We start from the raw sequence: 23,418 nt of genomic DNA on the forward strand, positions 1-23,418 counted from the left end.
CGGCGAGCGCGGCGGCGCGGGGGCGGCGGCGGCCGCCGAGGGGGCGGGCGCCAGCTGCGGCTTGTGCGCCGGCGGCGGGGGCGGCAGCGGGGGCGCCGGCGCGGGGGCCGGGGGCGAGGCGGCCGACGCGGAGGCGGAGGCGCTCGTCACCGTAGACGACGGCGGGCTGGGCCGCGTCAGGATGCGGTGCTTCAGCGAGCCCTCCTTGCCGCTAGGAACCTGCCAAACGCCGGCGCGCGCTTACGTGCTGCTCACAGTCATACTCTCTTGTACAGCAAGCGGATTGGAGTTGTAAGGGTCGAAGGTCGTGAAACGGGAGTGGTGATTGAGGAGGAAGTGAGACAGTGTTAGCACAAGTGAGAGTCAAGTACAAACCTTGTGGACAACTCGTACAGTAAGTAATTACAACAGAAAAAGAAAACACACCACAGATGCACAATTCGACGAAAAACGCAATTAAGACATACTGTGATGTGCGTACTCTAAGACCTTCGGTACACACACCATCAGATTGTTTTGACTTGTCACTCTAACGAAGTAGGCGTGTGTCAGCAATATATCTCGTGGTCTTATCGTGGCTTGTTTATCTTCTGCCGTTAGGTGAGACAATAGAAATGCCACTTGCACACTTAGAGTAGCAGATTGACGGTGACCAACTTTAAACAGAACTTGATTAATTTTCACAGACGTTTATTAAAATAATAAAGGGCATAGAAATTACTTGATTCTCGATACTGTTTACAATTGACAATCATAAGTTCCTTTGGTCTTGGTACGTTTATCTTATTCTCACATATCTCTGATACTTGACAAAGTGTCTATACATTTCTCTTCATGGCTATGTACAGGAATATGATAATCTTATTAAACGAACACTGAAACATGACTATAGACTAATGCAGACTGACTAATCGGAGGTCTGTAAACTCGTTATAATACCTCGCGCGCTCAGGCATCACAGCGCGAGTGTGATCCGCGAGGAGAAAACGTTCTACGTTAGCATCAATCTCATTGGCTGCGTCACATATTAATACGGGGATCGGCGGAAGCAGAATTTGGTCCGTCTCTTAAGACAGCGCCATCTCGTAGAGCGGAGACGGACGAACGCTGCGCCTGCGCTGTTGTGCTTAGCGGGGCGCGCTCTAGTGAGAAAGTTGTGTACGCGCTGACTACGCGGAAAAATGTACACAACACATACACAACGACCAATCACAAAAATAAACAAATAGGCAAATTCTTAACTGCTGCTTTGCCGATTACATGCTGTCAACCGATAAAACACATAGAAACAAGGCGACCTCTAGAAATCGATTTTCACAAGTAATTTAGTTCCAGGTGGGCAATCGAAACAAAATAACTCATCTTATAGTTTTCAGACATAAGATACAAAAGCGACCATGGATATTTGACAAAAATAAATCACTACCCTCAGAAGAGAGCACTAGTTGTCGAAACATGTTTGCTGATAGAATGAGATTTTCACTCTGCAGCGGAGTGTGCGCTGATATTAAACTTCCTGGCAGATTAAAGCTGTGTGCCGGACCGAGACTCGAACTCGGGACCTTTGCCTTTCGCGGGCACGTGCTCTACCAACTGAGCTACCCAAGCACGACGCACGCCCCCTCATCACAGCTTCGAGTCTCGGTCCGGCACACAGTTTTATCTGCCAGGAAGTTTCATGTTTGCTGATGTTGGGCGCTCAACTGCGCGGTCATCAGCGCCCCTACAAATTTTTTCACACAATCCAGTCTAGCCACTCTCACGAATGATGATGGTGAAATGATGAGGACAACACAAACACCCAGGCCCCGGGCAGAGAAAATCCCCAACCCGCCCGGGAATCGAACCCGGGACCCCGTGATCCAGGGGCAGCAACGATAGCCACTAGACCACGAGCTCCGGGCCAACATGTTTGGGTAAAACGAAGAAAAAATTGATCGTGTTTTGTAGAAGGCGGAGTTTAAAAACCCAAAAATCTGCTCCCATGTTTTACAAAAATGGTTCAAATGGCTCTGAGCACTATGGGACTTAACTTCTGAGGTCATCAGTCCTCTAGAACTTAGAACCTAACTAAGCTAAGGACATCACACACATCCATGCCCGAGGCAAGATTCGAACCTGCGACCGTAGCGGTCGCGCGGTACCAGACTGAAGCGCCTAGAACCGCTCGGCCACTCTGGCCGGCTACCCATGTTTTAAATCTGTAGATTGTGAGAGTTAAGAAATGAGGAGGTTCGCCATAGAATCTGCAAAGAAAGGAACATATGGGAAACGGTCACAAGAAGAAGGGAGAGGACGGTAGGACATGTGTTAAGACATCAGGGAATAACATCCGTGGTACTAGAGAAGCTGTAGAGTGTGTAAACTGAAGGGGAAGACAAGAGCTTAGTGTGGCTGTGCGGTTCTAGGCGCTTCAGTCTGGAACCGCGTGACTGCTACGGTCGCAGGTTCGAATCCTGCCTCGGGCATGGATGTGTGTGATGTCCTTAGGTTAGTTAGGTTTAAGTAGTTCTAAGTTCTAGGGGACTAATGACCACAGATGTTAAGTCCCATAGTGCTCAGAGCCATTTGTACCAATACATGGACTATCCGGAGAGAAAGGCCTGACACGTCGTAAAATGTAAACGACAGTGAAAATCCGATGAAGTTTTGCACAGACGTGTTGGGCAGTGTCTCCAGTATGTCTGCTGCTCGAGGCATGTTGCACTTTGCGCATAGTGAGCACGTAAAGATGCCTAGAACAATAGTGTCTCCCGCAAAGTAGGGGCGCCTGCTGCGAGGTTCAACCTAATTTGATGCAGCCTCACATGACGTACCAGTCACGCGTGTCCTTCTTCATGAACATTCTAGGCCGCACACTGCAGCGCCAATTGGGACGTCCTTGAATTGTTTCCGGTGGGAAGTGCTTGATCACCCTCTGATGTTCATTTCTGCTCACATGAACCGCTGACTACGAAGGCAACATTTTGGCATAAACAGCGCATAGAAGTGGCAGAAAACACAGGCGCTTGGCTTCTATGACGAAGGTATTGGAAAGCAGGTACAACGCTATAGCAAATATCAGAGTCGGAGGGGCGACTATATAGAGAAGAAGCTGCAAAGTGAAATAAGTGTTGCAAATAAAACATATTTGATTTTCACTGTGGTTTTCATTTCGCGACCGGTCGGACCATACTTTCCGAACAGCCGTCTTATATCCAACAAATAAGGCACGACGTAGGATGTAAGTGCTAGCTACTCTGTGATGAAGTTGGCAGAGGAGAGGAAGCATCAAACCAGACAGAAGACTGATGATTCTGAAGAAAACAAGTGCATATAACCACACTTATGTGACTGCAGATTACAGTATAGTTTTTACAAAAATTTTCTTGCTGTTTCTTTTTAATTTTAGAACGACTTCAGTAATATTTTAGTAATAAGAATAGAGCAATTACTTTACCAAAAAAAAGCAACAGAATATGGAGTATAAAACTCTTTGGACGACTATATAGGACTATGTTAGCGTATTGTTAGTTACTAACGTTATTACTTTGTTGTTAGGCTACTGTCTATTATGGTTACTGGTACGATAACAAGTACTGCTCCTTGTCAAACATACGTGCTCGTGTGAGCCATTTTTGTCATGCGAAATGAATTTTGTGGAAATATATTGCACATAAGTATTTCATGTTGTTTTCTTCTTCAGAAACGCTTTCCTTGCCATTGCCAGTCTACATTTTATATTCTCTCTACTTCGACCATCATCAGTTATTTTGCTCCCCAAATAGCAAAACTCCTTTACTACTTTAAGTGTCTCATTTCCTAATCTAATTCCCTCAGGATCACCCGACTTAATTCGACAACATTCCATTATCCTCGTTTTGCTTTTGTTGATCTTCATCTAATACCCTCCTTTCAAGACACTGTCCATTCCGTTCAACTGTTCTTCCAATTTCTTTGCTGTCTCTGACAGAATTACAATGTCATCGGCGAACCTCAAAGTTTTTATTTCTTCTCCCTGGATTTTAATACCTACTCCAAATTTTTCTTTTGTTTCCTTTACTGCTTGCTCAATATACAGATTGAATAGCATCGGGGCGAGGCTACAACCCTGTCTCACTCCCTTCCCAACCACTGCTTCCCTTTCATGTCCCTCGTCTCTTATAACTGTCATCTGGTTTCTGTACAAATTGTAAATAGCCTTTCGCTCCATATATTTTATCCCTGGGACCGATTACCTCAGAAGTTAAGTCCCATACTGCTCAGAGCCATATTTTATCCCTGCCACCTTCATAATTTGAAAAAGAGTATTCCAGTCAACATTGTCAAAAGCTTTCTCTAATTCTACAAATGCCAAAAACGTAGGTTTGCCTTTCCTTAATCTTTCTTCTAAGATAAGTCGTAAGGTCAGTATTGCCTCACGTGTTCCAACATTTCTATGGAATCGAAACTGATCTTCCCCGAGGTCGGCTTCTACCAGTTTTTCCATTCGTCTGTAAAGAATTCGCGTTAGTATTTTGCAGCTGTGACTTATTAAACCGATAGTTCGGTAATTTTCACATCTGTCAGTACCTGCTTTCTTTGGGATTGGAATTACTATATTCTTCTTGAAGTCTGAGGGTATTTCGCTTGTCCCGTACATCTCAATCACCAGATGGTAGAGTTTTGTTAGGCCTGGCTCTCCCAAGGCTGTCAGTAGTTCTAATGCAGGGTTTCACAACATACGTGCTCGCGGAGCAAGCTGTGGGCAGCAAGGCGCGAGCACGCTACCCCCACTACCGGACCAGAGCGGAGAGTGGGGAGAGTCACGTGGGGCACACAACAGCTGCCGGCAGTCAATGTAAATCCGCGGCCACCTGCAGGGATGTCACTCTCGAATTATTACTGTGACAAATGAAACAAATAAAGGAGAATGTACACGTGCCACATAATTTTATTAGCTTAGTGTATGCCTCTACATTCCTATTAATTTGTGAACTGTTACACAATAAAAGGTGTCACTGAAGTGTGGGACTCTCGGTTATCTTGTACTTTTTGCCCTTTACAATTGCATCTATGTTCGGAGTAATTGTTCTTGAGTATTGTAGGCGCAGCATGCAGTTTAAATTTCGATCAGACAATGCGTTTCTCAGGCGCGTCTTGTTACATTTCATTGCAGAGAACAGTTGTTCACAAACATACGTGGAACCGAACATTGATATTATTGTAGCCGCCAGTTTGTGCAAAGGAGGACATCTATCCTGAGGGAAGTGTCTGTAGAATCCAAAATGTTTTTCTTGTTCTGAAATTTGTCTCTGTATTCTCTGTCACACTGCAGGTCAATAATTTCTAGTTGCAGCTCAGGAGGAATCTCTTCAATATTCGCTGAATATGGAGAGGAGAACAGAACAAAATCACTGTCTAGTGCTGTCAGATCTTGAAAGCGTTGATCAAATTCTTCCTTAAGGGCAACTAAACTATGTGAATAACGTTCACAGTCTTTGTGAACATCATGATAATTTAGTAAAATGAGCTAGATTTCCTGTTTCCAGCTGACTCACCCAAAGTGTCAATTTCATTTTAAAAGCTCGTATTTGATCTATGAAATGAGTAATTAGCAGATCATTACCTTGTAGTGAAATGTTCAAAACATTCAGATGACTAGTTAAATCTGCTAAGAACGCGAGATCACATTTCCATGAAGGCTCTTTCAATTCAGGAACACACATGTTATTTATTTCCATGAACATATTTATCTCATCTAATAGGCAAAAAAATCGATTTAATAATTCACCACGACTAAGCCAGCGGACCTCGCTGTAATAAGGCAGGCTACCATACTGGCTTTCTACATCCTCAGGAAAGCTTTTAAATTGCCTGTGTTGTAGCCCATGCCTCCTTATATAATTCGTTGTACGAACAACAACAATCATCACATTTTTTAGAGTGATACTCTTTGCCCATAAGTTTTCCTGGTGGATCACACAGTGAGCGCCCCTTATTTCATTCGGCATGGGCAGTTTTTGCATTTTCTCCTTCAACAGCGCAACTAAACCTGATTTTTTCCCTGTCATCGCTGGTGCACCGTCTGTAGACACTGAAACTAAAGAATTCCACGACAGTCATATATTTTCAACACTTTCTTCAACACAACTTAAAATATCACCTCCGGTTGTAGTGTTCTTCATGGCTACTACATCGAGGAGCTCCTCCCTCACCTGAAGATCTCTATTAACACCTCTAATAAATATGGCAAGCTGCGCTGTTCCAGTGATATCAACACTTTCGTCCAGAGCTAGAGAATAAGCCATAAAATGTGAATCTTCAGGTTTTCGCGGCGCAAAGACTGCTCCATTAAATTTCGGGAATGCAGCCGCATAAATTCTGCTTCTTCTTCTAATATTTCGGCTGTATATCTTTCAGCCATCTTCAGAGAGAGCCGTACCACTGACGCTCCAGCGCTCGCTCCATCCTTTTAAACTCGCGGACCGCGCCACTGCGCATGCGGCCACAGATGAACAAGGCGCCAGTGATACAGATACGTAAGGCACTACAAATAAAACCTAAGGTGTCCGTAAGGAATGCAGAAGATGACGAGGAAACATTTAAATCCATGGCTGTTCTGCCGTATGTGGGAAGCCTTTCATCCAAAATAGGACGGATCCTCACTAAACATAAAGTAAAAGTGATTTTTCGTCCACCGGCGAAGACGGCTGCACTCCTGGGTTCCGTTAAAGATGACTTACTACTCCGCAAACCTGGAGTTTACAAGATACCATATGAATGTGGCCTTTCATACATCGGACAAACGAATCGTACAGTCCAAGAGAGGTGTACGGAACATCGCAGGTACACTCGGCTCTTACAACCCAGTAAATCGGCTGTGGCAGAGCATTGTATTGATTCTGGTCACTCTATGGTATATGAAAATGTCGAAATTCTGACTTCTGTTTCATCTTTCTGGGACTCCGTAGTAAAAGAGGCCATTGAAATCCGCTTGGCGAAGAATTTAATTAATAGAGACAACGGTTTCACATTAGATAAATCATGGAATCCGGCACTTTCAATATTGAACTTACAAAGACGTCGCTACAGTTCAGCTCCCAGTAATACATCGATCTCCCAGCATGGATCGAATGCGCAGCCACAGACGTAACTCATGCATATGTTACGTCTTTGCCGCCGATCATCGTCACTGGCGCCTTGTTCATCTGTGGCCGCATGCGCAGTGGCGCGGTCCGCGAGTTTAAAAGGATGGAGCGAGCGCTGGAGCGTCAGTCGTACGGCTCTCTCTGAAGATGGCTGAAAGATATACAGCCGAAATATTAGAAGAAGAAGCAGAATTTATGCGGCTCCATTCCCGAAATTTAATGGAGCAAGCCATAAAATCTCTGCAGATATTTGCAAGCTGGCTCTGGACGTCGTCTGCCATGTCCTGTATGCGACGCATAATGGTCATGTCAGATAATGGCACAATCCGAAACTGTTCAACTTGAGATGGACACAAATGTTCCGCTGCAACTACCAAACATCTTTATTAAATCGCAATCAGTGAAGGGGCGCAGGGATTTCGCTAAAAACAAAGCAATTTTGTAGCTCACTCTGAGAGCTGCCTCAGTTGATTTTTCTTCGTCATGCAGATCTTCTTCGGATAGCTTCCTTTTAAGTTTAATAACTTTCTGTGCACGACCTGGTCCATCGCATTTTCCACTTCCGTAGTCTTTCGCGTGGTACGACATATACCGTAGTCTTTCGCGTGGTACGACATACAATGTCGCTGCAAATTAAATTTCCTAAAAGAATTCAGCGTTTTGTGACATACTAAACATTTTGCAACACCATCTTTTTCTGTAAACAGATACAATTCCTCCCAATGGGGGTTGAACTACGAAAGCATGGTTGGGGTTACACAACGGCGACTTGACATGATTCTTAAGCAGCGAAGTGACTGTTAGAACTGATCGTAGTATTTTAAACGTTACACAGTCGGCGCGAATTCAATAGGCACGTTGCGGCCCAATTCAAACGTGCGCGCGCATTTCCCTTCCCTCCCTTCTCCGGGACCTTGCCACTGCTCGCGAGCACGTGCCTGAGCAGACGCGAGTACTCGCGCTCAAAACCGGCTAGTTGTTAAGCCCTGTTCTAATGGAATGTTGTCTACTCCCGGGACCTTGTTTCGACTCAGGTCTTTCAGTGCTCTGTCAAACTCTTCACGTAGTATCGCATCTCCCATTTCATCTTCATGTACATCCTCTTCCATTTCCATAATATTGTCCTCAAGTACATCGCCCTTGTATAGACCCTGTATATACTCCTTCCACCTTTCTGCTTTCCCTTCTTTGCTTAGAACTGGGTTTCCATGTGAGCTCTTGATACTCATACAAGTGGCTCTCTTTTCTCCAAAGATCTCTTTAATGTTCCTGTAGGCAGTATCTATCTTACCCCTAGTGAGATAAGCGTCACCATCCTTACATTTGTCCTCTAGCCATGCCTGCTTAGCCATTTTGCACTTTCTGTAGATCTCATTTTTGAGACGTTTGTATTCTTTCATCAGTTAAATTCAATATTTCTTCTGTTACGCAAGGATTTCTACTAGCCCTCGTCTTTTTACCTACTTGATCCTCTGCTGCCTTCACTACTTCATCCCTCAAAGCTACCCATTCTTCTTCTACTGTATTTATTTCCCCCATTCGTGTCAATTGTTCACTGTTAAGTTGGCAGATCATGTGACAACGCCTACCAGCTGCTGCGCGAACAGTACCTTGAAGGGGGGCCTCCTCTGCTGGTGGTGGGGCGGCTGCAGCAGTAGCGACTGGCCGGGCTTGACCGGCGGGCTGTAGGACGCAAGGTAGGTGGGCGGCACGTGGTAGGCGTCCGGCTGCGGCGGCGGGGGCGGCTGGTACTGCGCCAGCACCACCGGCTGCTCGCGGTCGCGCTCCCTCTCCCTGTCCCTCTCCCTCTCCCTCTCGCGCTCCCTGGCGTCCCTCTCGCGCTCGCGGTCGCGCTGCGCCAGCTGCGGGGCGGCGCTGGGCGGCGGCTGCGCGTGCCGGCTCAGCAGGTAGTGCGCCGCGGGGCCCGCCGAGTAGAGCGCGCCGTACGGGTAGTGGTGGTAGGCGGCGGGCGCGGGGGCGGCGAAGGCGCGCGCGTACTCCTCCTCGGACACGACGACGCCGGAGGCCGCGCTGGCGGACACCTTCACGGAGCGCGGCGGCGGCGGCGGGGGCGGCGGAGCGCCGGAGGCGGCCGACGAGGGCGGCGGGTGCGGCTGCGCGCCGGAGGTGGGCGGCGGGGGCGGCGCCAGCACGCGGTGGCAGCCCGCATTGTAGCGCGCCAGCAGCGGCGCCGGCCGCGGCAGCGGGCGCACGAACTCGCCGCCCAGCCCGTGCGCGCCGCCGTCCACCACCAGGTGGCTCGCCGAGATCATGGGGCGCTACCTGCCGAAACAGGCGACGTCACTGCCAGCGCTCTCACTCTGGCTTTAACAAGTTGTCTACTGAGCGTTACCTGGCCACGCTTTGCTGTGGCTCAGTCTGTTTCAACAGAAAAGAAGAAAAAGAGAAAGCACAAGTCTCTAATGTGTATGTGCATTTGATATACGTCCTAATCTCCTTCTCTCCCCTGTTTCTGTCCACCTACCCCTCCCCCTTTCTTTGTGCACCTGCTTTTCGTTCCCCCTTTCTCTGTCCATGCTCTCCTCCCCCCCTCTCCATCTCCTCCTGCCGCTCCTCTCTCCCCCCTTTCTCTGACCATGCTCTCCTCCCCCCCTCTCCATCTCCTCCTGCCACCCCTCTCTCTCCCCTTTCTCTGACCATGTTCTCCTCCCCCCTCTCCATCTCCTCCTGCCTCCCCTCTCTGACCCCTTTCTCTGACCATGTTCTCCTCCCCCCTCTCCATCTCCTCCTGCCCCTCTGTCCGTCCATCTCCTCTTTCCAGTTTTCTATGCCCACTTCCTCCCATTCCTCTGTCCATTTCGTCTTCCTTCCTCTCGCTGTCCTCGAGGCTAGTTACAGCTTATAACGTCCCCAGCGAAATAATAATACTAAAAGACTTAAAAAACGGTATTTATAAAGAAGAGACATTTAAAACTTGAATAATATAGATGTTTTATCATGTACACGTATTATAATAATTTCTCTGTGTAAGTTTCGAGTGCAAAGAAATACAACAAAATGATCTAGAGAGACAAGATACGCTCTTTTGTTAATTTTAAGTTGTCTTCACTTCTTCTCTTGTGTTGGACATCTTCCGAGTGCTGGCAAATGTAACCATATTTGTATGAATTAAGCAGATAATATATTGATTTAATATTATTGTGCACTTTTAATTTGTAAGAGGTGATCCCGATTTCATGTCCGCCTTCCTTGAATTAAGCTGCATTCGAGTAATTTACAGTTCAACAATCGCAGCAGCCGATGCAGCCAACGACGCCATTACGTGGCGATATTAACTTATAAAATTTAGCGTAAGCGAAATACTCGCCCGCTATCAGCATAATATACATTTTTGTCCACAGCCGCCCGACGTAGCTTTAAGATTCTTAATTTCAGTACCACAGCCGAGAGCCAGAGCCAGGACTCCGACTACGAGGCAATGGTTAACGGAGGTAAGAAAAATACTCTCGCGCGTGTGTGAGCCGCAATTGTAATTAATAACTAAAGATTTTTTGCGTTAAAGTGAACTGACTAGCCGAGGAAATCAATATGAAAAGTTTATTCCATTGTTCAACTTATATGCTCAAATCTTAAGATTCAGCGAGTCTAACATTCATTAACGTAACAAATAATTTAAGATTAATATTGTTAAAAAGGAGAACTTCACAAAAGCATTTAATCGTAAATCAAACTTGAATGAAATATCATTTTTATTAAGGCCCTCCACGTAAGTCGGCAACAATCAAAAATATAAAAAAAATAATAATATATTAAATTACGACGGCCGACGGACGCGAGAAGCTCTCCTAAAAACTTTTCACTATTCACTTCCTTTCCCTTCACGAGTTGACGACAGTAACACGCGCAACGGTCAGGCTTCGCTCGCTAGAGCTGCACATGAAACCCAAATACCCTCTGTAGGGCGAACTTCAAACTATATTGTCGTGAAATTTCAACATTCCGATTGCAATACGAGGGGAGAAAAAATTATCCTCTCTCGTAAATATTACTGGCTGTGCTTGTAAAGTTTTAAAGCATAATGACTTTTCGTTGACTTGTGGCCACTCGACTCGGAACATAAGCTCGTATTGTTCACTGATAGGGAAGAAAAGCAGCACTTTCCTTTTCAAAGGCACTGTCGCGGCATTCGGACTGTTTGGTTAGCATGAAAAATCTAAATCTCAATGTGTGGACAGGTACCTAAATCTGTTTCGTCGAAATAGCGACACATGGCAACTGGTGGAGCCTGTTGGGAGGCCTTTTCACACGTGTGACCACTTGCAGAGAGTGAAGCGATTCGCTGCGCACCGAACCTAAAGGCCCTGTCCCACGAGAGACGCGCAGCTTCTGTCTCTGGGTCGCTGCAGGCTTCCCGCTACTCGTTTTACGCAGAGCCGCATGGCAGCCCCCGTACCTTACTTCAGCCGGAGGCCGGGAGCCGCTTGTCGCCACCGTATATTCGTCTTTGCTTCGTCCTTCGCGTTTAGTTTCGGTGGACATTTTCAAGTGAGCAGCTCTGTTGTTTCTCCCCACTGTTTATCATTAGCGTATAGGTTCAAAATGGCTCTGAGCACTATGGGACTCAACATCTGAGGTCATAAGTCCCCTAGAACTTAGAACTACTTAAACCTAACTAACCTAAGGACATCACACACGTACCCATGCCCGAGGCAGGATTCGAACATGCGACCGTAGCAGCCTCGCGGTTCCGGACTGCAGCGCCAGAACCGCACGGACACCGCGGCCGGCCATTAGCGTATAGCACAGTAAAGGCTTTCCGTGCGCGTCTGGCGGTTGAGAAAATAGTGAACACATTCGACCTAGACAAGTCTAGAGCTTAAATATCTTCAACATTTCGCGGCTCTGTCAGCAACTGCATAATTTTAATAATCAACAGCCTTCTTCAGAATTACAGTAACTACCGTCTGCCCATAGTGGACATCGTCAAGCTAAAACCACAAATCCATAAATTATCGTCAGACTGTAAAACGTATCTGGAACTGCCTCGGCCGCACTTCGCGACCGCGATGCGGCAGCCACGAGTGCTGTAGTTCCAGTACGGTCTCGAGTGCTGCAAGTGACAGCATGGTGCTGACTTGGAGCGTTTCCTCACTCCGCAACGGTTCCTAAATCGAGCTGAATTCGAGAGAGAGCATTTGTTCCTATTCAATCCCTTACGCTGGATTTCTTCACGAACGACTATTTCAATTTCTATGCGGGAAAAAAAGGAAGCTTCAACCTCTACAAAACTTCTATAAAAAAAAGGAAAAGTTGTGCAGTTCAGGCGTCCTGGAAGGTAAACATAAAACAGATTACTCTTTCCAGGAACACTCTAGGTGACTAAAATCATCACTGACAGCTGAAAACTATGAAACTCAAAAACACATCATAGTCAACAGCTTCAAGGATTCGTGGTACGATTTATGCATTCGCTTCCAAAACGAAGCAAGCTGTTTCTGAGACGCTCTCTTCCGCCGAAGTCACGGACAACGTGTCACCACTGAAGCTGCTCTGATCTTTAGACAATATTAAATCTCTGCGCTCGAGACACATAAAATTTCTTCAGAACAAATGGCCGTAATTCGTTCTTGTTGAGGAACAATCTCGGCCAAGCAGCCTCAAACTGCCACAAAGCCACTACGTAGCTATATGAGGCACACACGGATCATCAAGAAAATGGAATTCCACTATTACATACGAAACCCCTAACATCCCGCAAAATTATGTTTATTTTGTGATCACATAAATATAATTTTGCAGAAAGCGTCAGGAAGTATTTCCTATTGAACACTGTTATAATGTTCTGCCAATCAGCAACGGGGAGTTCATAAAATGTTAAGGGGAGTTCCCTTCCAAGTTTTGTACGTAATGTGGACATTTTTAAAGTATTGCACGAAAACTATATTGTACATGTTTGTAGAGTTCAGGATATAATTGTGTATTCAGTCATACAGACATATTTTTCATTAGCACAAAGTAAGAGATTAATAACAACCTAGACATCAACACAAATGTTACAAGTTTTCAACTAAAGTTCACGCAGTAGGTTCGCAACAAGAGCTTCGATACCTTAATCTGGATTGACAGTAAGTGAAGGAACTGGATTGAAATTCACTTGCGTGGAAGAATCGATAATTGGTGAAACGAAATATGCTGATTTAAGACTATCGATTACTTGTTCCGCAGAAAAACATGCAATTTGTGATAGTTCACTTCCATTTAGTTCCAAACCGGAAATCTTCTGACTGACTAGCGTTTTAAATGTGTCACTGGTGCAACACAGAAACCTAAAGCGCTGACTGTGCACCGCAATGAGATATGTAAGTGTAGCTACTTGCCTTGAAAGTTGTTTTTCCTTGCCTATGATTTTTTCACCGTTACCTAGTTACCAGCGTTAAATCTCGACAATGTATGTGTTACGAAGTAAAGTCAAGCGTCAACACGCCAGTCGGGAAAGACAGGGAAGAAAAGGCTGTGAATCACACGCGACAGCAGCGGCCCGTATGTGAAGAGCCGAGAGCGACTGGTGCGGCCCAGTTCGACAGCAGCTTCAAGATTACCCACTTGGATAGCAGCGTCAACGTTAGGCACTTCGATAGCAGTTCTGGAGAGACTTCTGTCAGTTAGAGATCAGCAGTCACTGCAAAGATTGATTATTTCGTATATCGCCTTTTCCTTGCGACACATCTGTGTAATTGCCTAAATCAAGTATTGTGATAAAACTCATTAATACGACCTGTTTGATTGTTTCTCTAGCGAACCGAGTATGCAGGATTCCTACACACTACAAGATTGACGACGACGCTGGACGAAAGAGTATGATGAACAGTAACATCATGTTACAACACTGCTTCGCTGTTTTGCATTTCACACCACAAGCCTGTGGTGGTGGTGGTGGATAGTGTTTAACGTCCCGTCGACAACCACAAGCCTGTACTATCAACATTATCATACTGTCCTTTATGAACAACAGGTCTACAACAGCTTACCGTTTAATTTGCTATTGTCGGTCGGGATGGCAGAGCGGTTCTAGGCGCTACAGTCTGAAACCGCGTGACCGCTACGGTCGCAGGTTCGAATCCTGCCTCGGGCATGGATGTGTGTGATGTCCTTAGGTCAGGTAGGTTTAAGTAGTTCTAAGTTCTAGGGGACTGATGACCTCAGAAGTTAAGTCCCATAGTGCTCAGAGCCATTTGAACTATTTGAACTTTGCCATTACGTTCCCCATAAGAACACAAGACATATTACAATACGGTACCAGCTTACAGCTGCAAGTATTTCAACCACGTACGAGGTATTACACTGTAACATATGACATGACACAGATGCAGTAACTGAACATCGAAGACCCAAAACCTCCCATTGCTGATTGAACCGCAGCCCGGTCGCGGCACATATTTTCAGCTGTCCCCATCGACGTATATCAACAACACCTGTCGGCAGCTGAGGGTTTAAAATAATTATCATATACACTTGGAAACAGAAGATGGCTGAAGAGAAGCCTTGACACATAAAGAAAAAGTAGTAACATTTTAAAGTTGGGAGGATGATAAAATTTCAAGACGGTTATCGTGGTCAGTTAGCATGAGGTGGCTGAAATGTCGTTCGGACTGGATGTATGTGTAAAGTTTAAAAGCGCGCCAGAGTACGAGGCTTGCTAATTAGATGTGAAACGAATGCATGATTGGCAAATAAATATGGGGATAGGGGACAAGTCAAATAATTACGTGCGGGCTTCGAATGGGGAAGAACACAGGGATGCGGGAGGCGAGGGAGACTGCATGGGATTCGAAGAAAAGGAACAATCCAGGCATTGGAGTTAACCGATTACGGGACGCCTACACGAGTGTAGCAGGATGGGAAATGGAATTCCAGTCCTCTCAAATGCGAGTGTAGTGTCTTAAGCATGTTAAACACCATGTCATTTATTAGAGCGCTATAATCCAGTAGCCGGCCGAAGTGGCCGTGCGGTTAAAGGCGCTGCAGTCTGGAACCGCAAGACCGCTACGGTAGCAGGTTCGAATCCTGCCTCGGGCATGGATGTTTGTGATGTCCTTAGGTTAGTTAGGTTTAAGTAGTTCTAAGTTCTAGGGGACTAATGACCTCAGCAGTTGAGTCCCATAGTGCTCAGAGCCATTTAATCCAGTATTACTGGCAACGGCCTTGCCACAGTGGATACAACGGTTCCCGTCAGATTACCGAAGTTAAGCGCTATCGGGCGTGACCGGCACGTGGATGGGTGACCATCCAGGCCGCCATGCGCTGTTGCCATTTTTCGGGGTGCACTCAGCCTCGTGATGCCAATTGAGGAGCTACTCGACTGAATAGTAGCGGCTCCGGTCAAAGAAAACCATCATAACAACCGGGAGAGCGGTGTGCTGACCCCACGCCCCTCCTATCCGCATACTCCTCTGAGGATGACACGGCGGTCGGATGGTCCCGGTAGGCCACTCGTGGCCTGAAGACGGAGTGCACATTTTATAATGCAGTATTCAATGCGTTGAAGCGTTTCAGCGGTCACCATATGGACGGAAATGTTTTGTTGGCTATTCAAACAACTAAGACAAAAATTCATTTTGGATAAGAGTTTATGCCATCCGCATTTATTTCTGAGCTGTATATCAGTGGTAACTAGTGACGATAAAGGGGACCCGAATACAGGCGCATGTTCCCTTCGTAAATGAATATCATCTGCCGCCATATTTGTGATGTTTGCTCTGAAGCAATGGATGATTAGTCGTCTGTAGCAAAGTAAGTGCCTTCTGTTCGAGACATGAGAATACTGACAATGAAGAGCTAAGCAAACAACAAATTCTAGGAAACTGCATTAGTTTTTCGTCTTGCTTCCATCAGGCAACGGCCTTGCCGCACTGGATACACCGATTCCCGTCAGATTACCGATGTTAAGCGCTATCGGGCGTGGATGGGTGACCATCCGGGCCGCCATGCGGTGTTGCCATTTTTCGGGGTGTACTCAGCCTGAGGAGCTACCGAATAGTAGCGGCTCCCGTCACAGAAAACCATCATAACAACCGGGAGAGCGGTGTGCTCCCCACACGCCCTTCCTATTCGCATCCTCATCTGAGGATGACACGGCGGTCGGATGGTCCCGATGGACCACTTGTGGCCTGAAAACAGAGTGCTTACTTTTGTTTCCATTATGAAGTGGAATGTGTGGTGCCTGTTACCTTTCCTAAGGCCAAACTGATCTTCAGTTAACGAACCTCGTTTCTTCCATTCGTTGTTATACTGGACACAGGAACTAAGATGGTTGTACGATAGTTCTCAAAATTACTTACCCTTGCTATCTTTAAAATTGTGTGGAAAGCACCCATTTGATTCTACAATCGTCACCATTATAGGTGAAACTTGTGGAAGGCCTCCTTTGACTTATCTGTATTAACGATGTAAATCACAACTTGTATTCCACTTCGCAATACTCACGTTTGCCTCTGGACGCTCTTCGTTTGCAGATCCACCAGTTTACAAATCACGAGAGCTGTGCTTAATTTACGATGCGTTATCACTGTCTCTGCATCGAGTAGCTACTACCGCTTCGATCGATGAACTATGCCTACGCTAAGATGAATGCGAATTACCATCTAAAATAATATTCAGAAAAGCTGTCTAACTTGAATATGATAGACTCGAATCACTTTTTCGGCCTGGCATCACATAAGGCAATCATGCTTCTGCCTAACTTGCGCCCTCAAGTACCTTTTTCATATCTTCCCACTCGCTATAACACTAACAAGTTATATTTCTTTCATGAAAATTCCACTTCTCGAAGAGTGGTATTCCACAAAACAGATGCTACAATCAGCCTTATACGATGAAACGATACCGTCTGGATTTTCCGCCGTTCTACAGTTCAAGTACTGTCAAGACGGAGTCAGAGATACACGTTTGTGCCACACACTCATTCACTTGCTTATCGCCCCAGTGTCTGAAGTGTTTTCTATCAGCACACACACCAGCAAAGTCGTAAGGCACATCAGATCGGATTACGGCCAGCGATAAATTAGATTAAAGATAACAGTCGTCACGCATGAAGAAACAACGTCTCTTTACGCATTTTCTCAATGTCCATGTCTTGATGCCTCGACAAGTAAAGAAGATAAAGATAAGTGTTTTGAAAAAAAAAGAAAGCCCGAAGTTTAAAGGTGAGTTGGTAGGCTGGACAAAAAAAATCAGTCTCGAAGTTGCTGAAGCCATCCTCACACAACGTTAAGCGCGCCAAACCTCGTATGCATGTGGCTGATGCACGCCCAGAGCAAGCTAGTACGTCACACAGAACGTGTTCTTGAGTGTAGTTTGCGACCGTGGCACCCTCCGGTGGCAGGTACTGGCTATAATCTGGCTCACCGGCCACAAAGTTCGTTTACAAAAGTGCGCGTAAAATAGCTGCGTTAGCTCTATTAGTGATGTTCCAAGACATTGTGAGCTGGGGGCGTCCACTTTGATTAAACTCTCGCCACCGCTGAGAAAGACTAATAAAGGTGTCTTGGTAGGATGGATGCATGGGTTCTAGGGCAGCAGACACACAATGAAAGTAACACAGAATAGTGAATAGTAAAATGTACTACTCAACTCCGATAACGGTGCTTACAGCAGTTGTACACTAATGGCCATTAAAATTGCTACACCACGAAGATGACGTGCTACAGACGCGAAATTTAACCGATAGGAAGAAGATGCTGTGATATGCAATTGATTAGCTTTTCAGAGCATTCACACAAGGTTGGCGCCGGTGGCACACCTACAACGTGCTGACTGAGGAACGTTTCCAACCGATTTCTCATACATGCACACGGCAGCTGACCGGCGTTGCCTGGTGAAACGTCGTTGTGATGCCTCGTGTAAGGAGGAGAAATGCGTACCAACACGTTTCCGACTTTGATAAAGGTCGGATTGTAGCCTATCGCGATTGCGGTTTATCGTATCGCGACATTGCTCCTCGCGTTGGTCGAAATCCAATGACTGTTAGCAGAATATGGAATCGGTGGGTTCAGGAGGGTAATACGGAACGCCGTGCTGGATCCCAACGGCCTCTTATCACTATTGTCGAGATGACAGGCATCTTATCCGCATGGTTGTAACGGATCGTGCAGCCACTTTTCGATCCCTGAGTCAACAGATGGGGACGTTTGCAAGACAACAACCATCTGCATGAACAGCTCGACGACGTTTGGAGCAGCATGGACTATCAGCTCGGAGACCATGGCTGCGGTTACCCTTGACGCTCCATCACAGACAGGAGCGCCTGCGATGGTGTACTCAACGACGAACCTGGGTGCACGAATGGCAAAACGTCATGTTTTGGGATGAATCCAGGTTCTGTTTACAGCATCATGATGGTCGCATCCGTGTTTGGAGACATCGCGGTGAACGCACATTGGAAGCGTGTATTCGTCATCGCCATACTGGCGTATCACCCGGCGTGATGGTATGGGGTGCCATTGGTTACACGTCTCGGTCACCTCTTGTTCGCGCTGACGGCACTTTGAACAGTGGACGTTACATTTCAGATGTGTTACGACCAGTGGCTCTACCCTTCATTCGATCCCTGCGAAACCCTACATTTCAGCAGGATAATGCACGACCGCATGTTGCAGGTCCTGTAGAGGCCTTTCTGGACACAGAAAATGTTGGACTGCTGCCCTGGCCAGCACATTCTCCAGATCTCTCACCAATTGAAAACGTCTGGTCAATGGTGGCCAAGCAACTGGCTCGTCACAATACGCCAGTCACTACTCTTGATGAACTGTGGTATCGTGTTGAAGCTGCATGGGCAGCTGTACCTGTACACGCCAACCAAGCTCTGTTTGACTCAATGCCCAGGTGTATCAAGGCCGTTATTACAGTCAGTGGTGGTTGTTCTGGGTACTGATTTCTCATGATCTATGCACCCAAATTGCGTGAAAATGTAATCACATGTCAGTTCTAGTATGATATATTTGTGCAATGAATACCCTTTTATCATCTGCATTTCTTCTTGGTGTAGCAATTTTAATGGCCAGTAGTGTAGAATGCAGGTTTACCCTATCTGTCCAGCGTAGACTACAGTTCCATAAACAGAAATTATTAGATGATGTTCTCTGAACTAATCTGCTGTCAATCTCCAGGCAGGCAATCTCTGTCCATACATGACAACTGTATTCAATGTTTGTTTCTTCTGAACACTAGCCACTGTTTCTACCTGACATGCAGACACGACGAACGTTCTGCAGGCACCCCGTAGGAAGACTCGGATTGACTTACAAGTTGCAACTGTCTACTTCTGCTCGTGCACGGTTACTTGAGCGTGCGTCTTTCGGGCTACTCGCGCTTCCGCTCCAGGGGTGTGATTCTCGCGGGCAGAGATTGGTTTGCGCGTAGCGGTGTTCCTGCTACGGACAGACTTCCACGTGAAATTCTGGTGCCACTTGTCGCAAACTCTTCTTGTGTGGTATCTCAGCACACCACACAAGATGGGTGGAGTAAATCGCGAAGAAGATTGTGGGACTCATAGCGAGACTCAACAACAGAATCTCACGTATATTTAAAAAAAAATTCTTTGGTGTTCCTCTGGAGTCGTTAATTCAGGCCTAACGCACTTTTACCCGGGAAAACGGCTCGTCCCGGCAATGTCTATTGTGCTAATTGTCCAGTTCACCATTACACAAACACTGCTCCTCTTTCACTGTGCCTATTGCAGCACGCGTTTGCTCACTTCTCCTCGTGCCGGCCGTGTTACGAGGGTTGTGTTTTAAGAAAGGGCCGTTTTTATTTAAAAAAAAAAGATACAAATACTTTTGTAAAAAAACTTTTATTTTCTGGTTCTACACACTTTTACCTATTTTTCTACATAGTCGCCTTGTTTATATAAGCACTTGTCATACCGTACAACTAAGATTTTAATTTCCTCTTCAAAGAATTCGGCCGCCTGCTCCAGACATCCAAGAGTTCACGGCCGCTCTCACTTCATCGTCGTCATTGAAGCGCTGCCCGCCAAGATGGTGTTTCAGGTACCGGAAAAGGTGAAAATCGCTAGGAGCAAGGTCGGGGCTGTATGGTGCAAGGTCCAAAACTTCCCAGCCAAAAGAATCAGTCAAATCCCGAGTCTTTTGAGAGGTGTGAGGCCCAGCGTTATCGTGCAGGAGCAAAAGTCCTTTTGTCAGCATGCCGCGCCTTTTGTTTTGAATTGCTCTGCGGAGCTTCTTTAGAGTTGCACAATAGGCATAAAGTCCACTAGCAAAACACCGCGCCGGTCCCAGAACACAGTTGCCATAATCTTGCGCTTTGACAGCGTCTGTTTGGCTTTGACCTTGACGGGTGAGGTTGTGTGTCGCCATTCCATCGATTGTCGCTTGCTTTCGGGAGTGATATGGGATACCCATGTTTCATCTCCAGTGACAATTTGACTCAACATGTCATCCCCTTCTTCCTCGTAACGAATCAAAAAGTCCAATGAAGTAGCAAATCTCTTCCCTTTGTGGTCCTCTGTGAGGAGTCTGGGTACCCACCGAGAACACAGTATCTTAAAGTTTAGGTTTTCAGACAAAATTTTGTACAAAACCGATCTTGAAACTTGTGGAAATTCCAAAGAAAGAGTGGAAATTGTGAATCTTCTGTCCTCACGAATCTTTGTTTCGACTGCAGCCACCAAATCATCAGTGATCACAGAGGGCCGGCCTGAGCGTTCTTCGTCATGGACGTTTTGACGGCCATTTTTAAACACTCTAACCCATTGACGCACTTTACCTTCACTCATTGCATTCAAGCATAAACTTCTGTTAATTGACGATGAACTTCTGCAGCTGATAGGCTTCTCGCGGTCAAAAAACGTATCACTGACCGTATCTCACATGCGGCGGGCGATTCAATAATCGTAAACATTATAAAGTAGCACAGCGATGTTTACACGTCAGCTACAGAGCTGCAACTTGCATCAGTGTGAACGGGAAGGATGCCGGCAAGTGGCGCGGTGGCTTGTTGCGGCCTCCGCGCGAACTACGGGACTATACGAGCGAACGGCCCCTACTTAAAAAACAACCTGTGGTGTCACCGCCAGACACCACACTTGCTAGGTGGTAGTCTTTAAATCGGCCGCGGTCCGCTAGTATACGTCGGACCAGCGTGTCGCCACTGTCAGTGATTGCAGACCGAGCCGCCACACGACAGGTCTAGAGAGACTTCCTAGCACTCGCCCCAGTTGTACAGCCGACTTTGCTAGCGATGGTTCACTGACAAATTACGCTCTCATTTGCCGAGACGATAGTTAGCATAACCTTCAGCTACGTCATTTGCTACGACCTAGCAAGGCGCCATTATCAATTGCTATTTATCTTGTGATGCATGTAGCGTCAGACCGATGTTCACCAATTATGGATTAAAGTTAAGTATTCCATCAGCTACGTACTTTATTTGCCAGTCTCAACCCCTTTAACTGTTCCAGACCTCACGCCAGCCGGCGTGAGCTTAAACGCGTGCCTTTCGGCTACCGGTCATAGTGGCTTGGCTGTCTTGCCAAGTCACAACACAACCCTCGTATTCCGTCTGTATTATACACTGTACTGAACTGCGAGGTATCGGTCAATGATGCAGACCGTAAGCTTTCCTCTGGCACGTTTATAAAATCGAGCGTACCCACTTCTGAAAGGAGAGCGCTCTCGCGGATACAAATCATCGAATATCCCAGAACATATTTCTATACGAATGTGTGAAAATCTGACAGAAAACATGAGGTGAATAAAAGAAAATTTGCAGACAGCAGCAACAGACGAATGCGTGGGTCCTAGGGCAGCATACGCAGAATAGTGAATAGTAAAATATATTACCGAACTTTGGTGACGCTGGTTACAGCAACTGTAGAATGCAGGTAATTTACGCCTCTATAGTTCACGAACGTTATTTATATCAGTCTTCAGTCTTACGATGTCCTAACGGCATTACTCTCCGATATGTCATTAACTGACATTTAGTTATAACTAATCGTGCGAAAAACGATGCATTTTTTGTAAATCTTCTATGCGTCGGTGCCTTGAAACGGCTTGTTTTCATGCCACGCAAGTTATTAGAAAGAAAAGCACCAAATACGAAAAGCCTTTAAGCGCAAATAGGTGGTTTCCGTCATGTTATTACAATAAATCATGCAAAAAACGACGCGTTTTCGAGAGACCCGAAATATGCCGATACTCTGAAACGTCATATATTCATGGCACGTACGTTACAGTACGTCGTGGTCAAAATCAAACTGGGCATGGAAAATATTTCGTGCGCCTTAAGATAGGCCACCCAGCTGCCCTGTTTGCGCATTATGTAAGCTGGGTGACCCACAGTCAGGAGCACGAAATATTTTCTGGGCCCAGTTTTATTTTGACCACCCTGTATTAAAAAAAGAACACCAAATATGGACTTGAACTGCAAATGACGTGATCCAGCATGATGCCACCAAACTCTTCTTGTGACATAGAAAGCAATCTTGCGTCTCACTGGCCACATTCCTCTCCACGAAACCAAAATCTGACGCATCTGATTCTGCCTTTGGTAACTGTGAATGATCCACGGCGCGAAATTCCACGTTTAGACGTCTACCTCGCGCGATGCTCTCCATTAAAAACAATTTTAAAAATCATGTATGACACATTCACGCGGTTCCGAATTCTTCCCTTTTTCGTGAAACTTCAAAAGAAACAGTGTGTATCACAACTTGCCAGCACCATTCCCCTTGAATCTATTGCTGTCATTCGTTATTACATCAATGCTGATTCATCTCACCAGAAAAAAAAACAGCCCTGCATTACAAATCAATGGTCATAAATTCGTTTCAACTAGTCATGGCACAACTCTTCTTAAGCCTAGTCCATAACGGGACCCAATGTTGAGCGGCTGAATCGTGTCTCAATCAACACTGTTGCGATTCAGACCCACATCTTCCCATTAGCACTGCTGAGTTTTTAAAAATACTGGGAATCAGATAATTCGATATTTAAATAATCATTATCTGCTTTCGATATAACGACAATACGTAACGATTTATCGAATCAAAAAATATTGTCATATCGGCCTATTAAAATATTGGCTGCACATTGTGTAAGTATACCGTCGGTTTTAGAGAATGGTATATTTAAGTATTGATTTCTAGTTAGATATTCTGTACATCAAACAGACTGCCTATCCCCCATGTAGCAAAAATTGAAAGAAGAAAACTTAATTTGAAGATCTGTAAGTTAATAATGGGACTTCGTGCAGACAAAAAGCTTGTATTATAATATTTTGTTGGTCGACTGTTGTATTGTTACTTAACAACTGAGTACATGGTGCATTG

General features: G+C 45.8%; 1 protein-coding gene and 1 long non-coding RNA gene across 2 annotated transcripts in view; both read right to left on the minus strand.

Moving 5' to 3' along the window:
- Positions 1 to 117: 117 nt before the first annotated feature.
- LOC124605936 (putative uncharacterized protein DDB_G0271982) lies at positions 118 to 8,956 on the minus strand (the record flags this gene model as incomplete). Its single annotated transcript, XM_047137894.1, has 2 exons — positions 118 to 219; positions 8,720 to 8,956. Coding segments are annotated over 2 exons (339 nt in total), but the record flags the coding sequence as incomplete, so codon positions are not given.
- A 316-nt stretch (positions 8,957 to 9,272) lies between these two features.
- The window catches only part of LOC124606807, a 738,984-nt gene continuing 724,838 nt past the window's right edge, over positions 9,273 to 23,418 (minus strand). Inside the window, exon 5 of the long non-coding RNA XR_006978732.1 lies at positions 9,273 to 9,392. This is a non-coding gene — a long non-coding RNA (uncharacterized LOC124606807). The remainder of the gene's footprint in view (positions 9,393 to 23,418) is intronic.

Source organism: Schistocerca americana, chromosome 3 (genome assembly GCF_021461395.2).
Source record: "Schistocerca americana isolate TAMUIC-IGC-003095 chromosome 3, iqSchAmer2.1, whole genome shotgun sequence".
Lineage (NCBI taxonomy): Eukaryota > Metazoa > Arthropoda > Insecta > Orthoptera > Acrididae > Schistocerca > Schistocerca americana.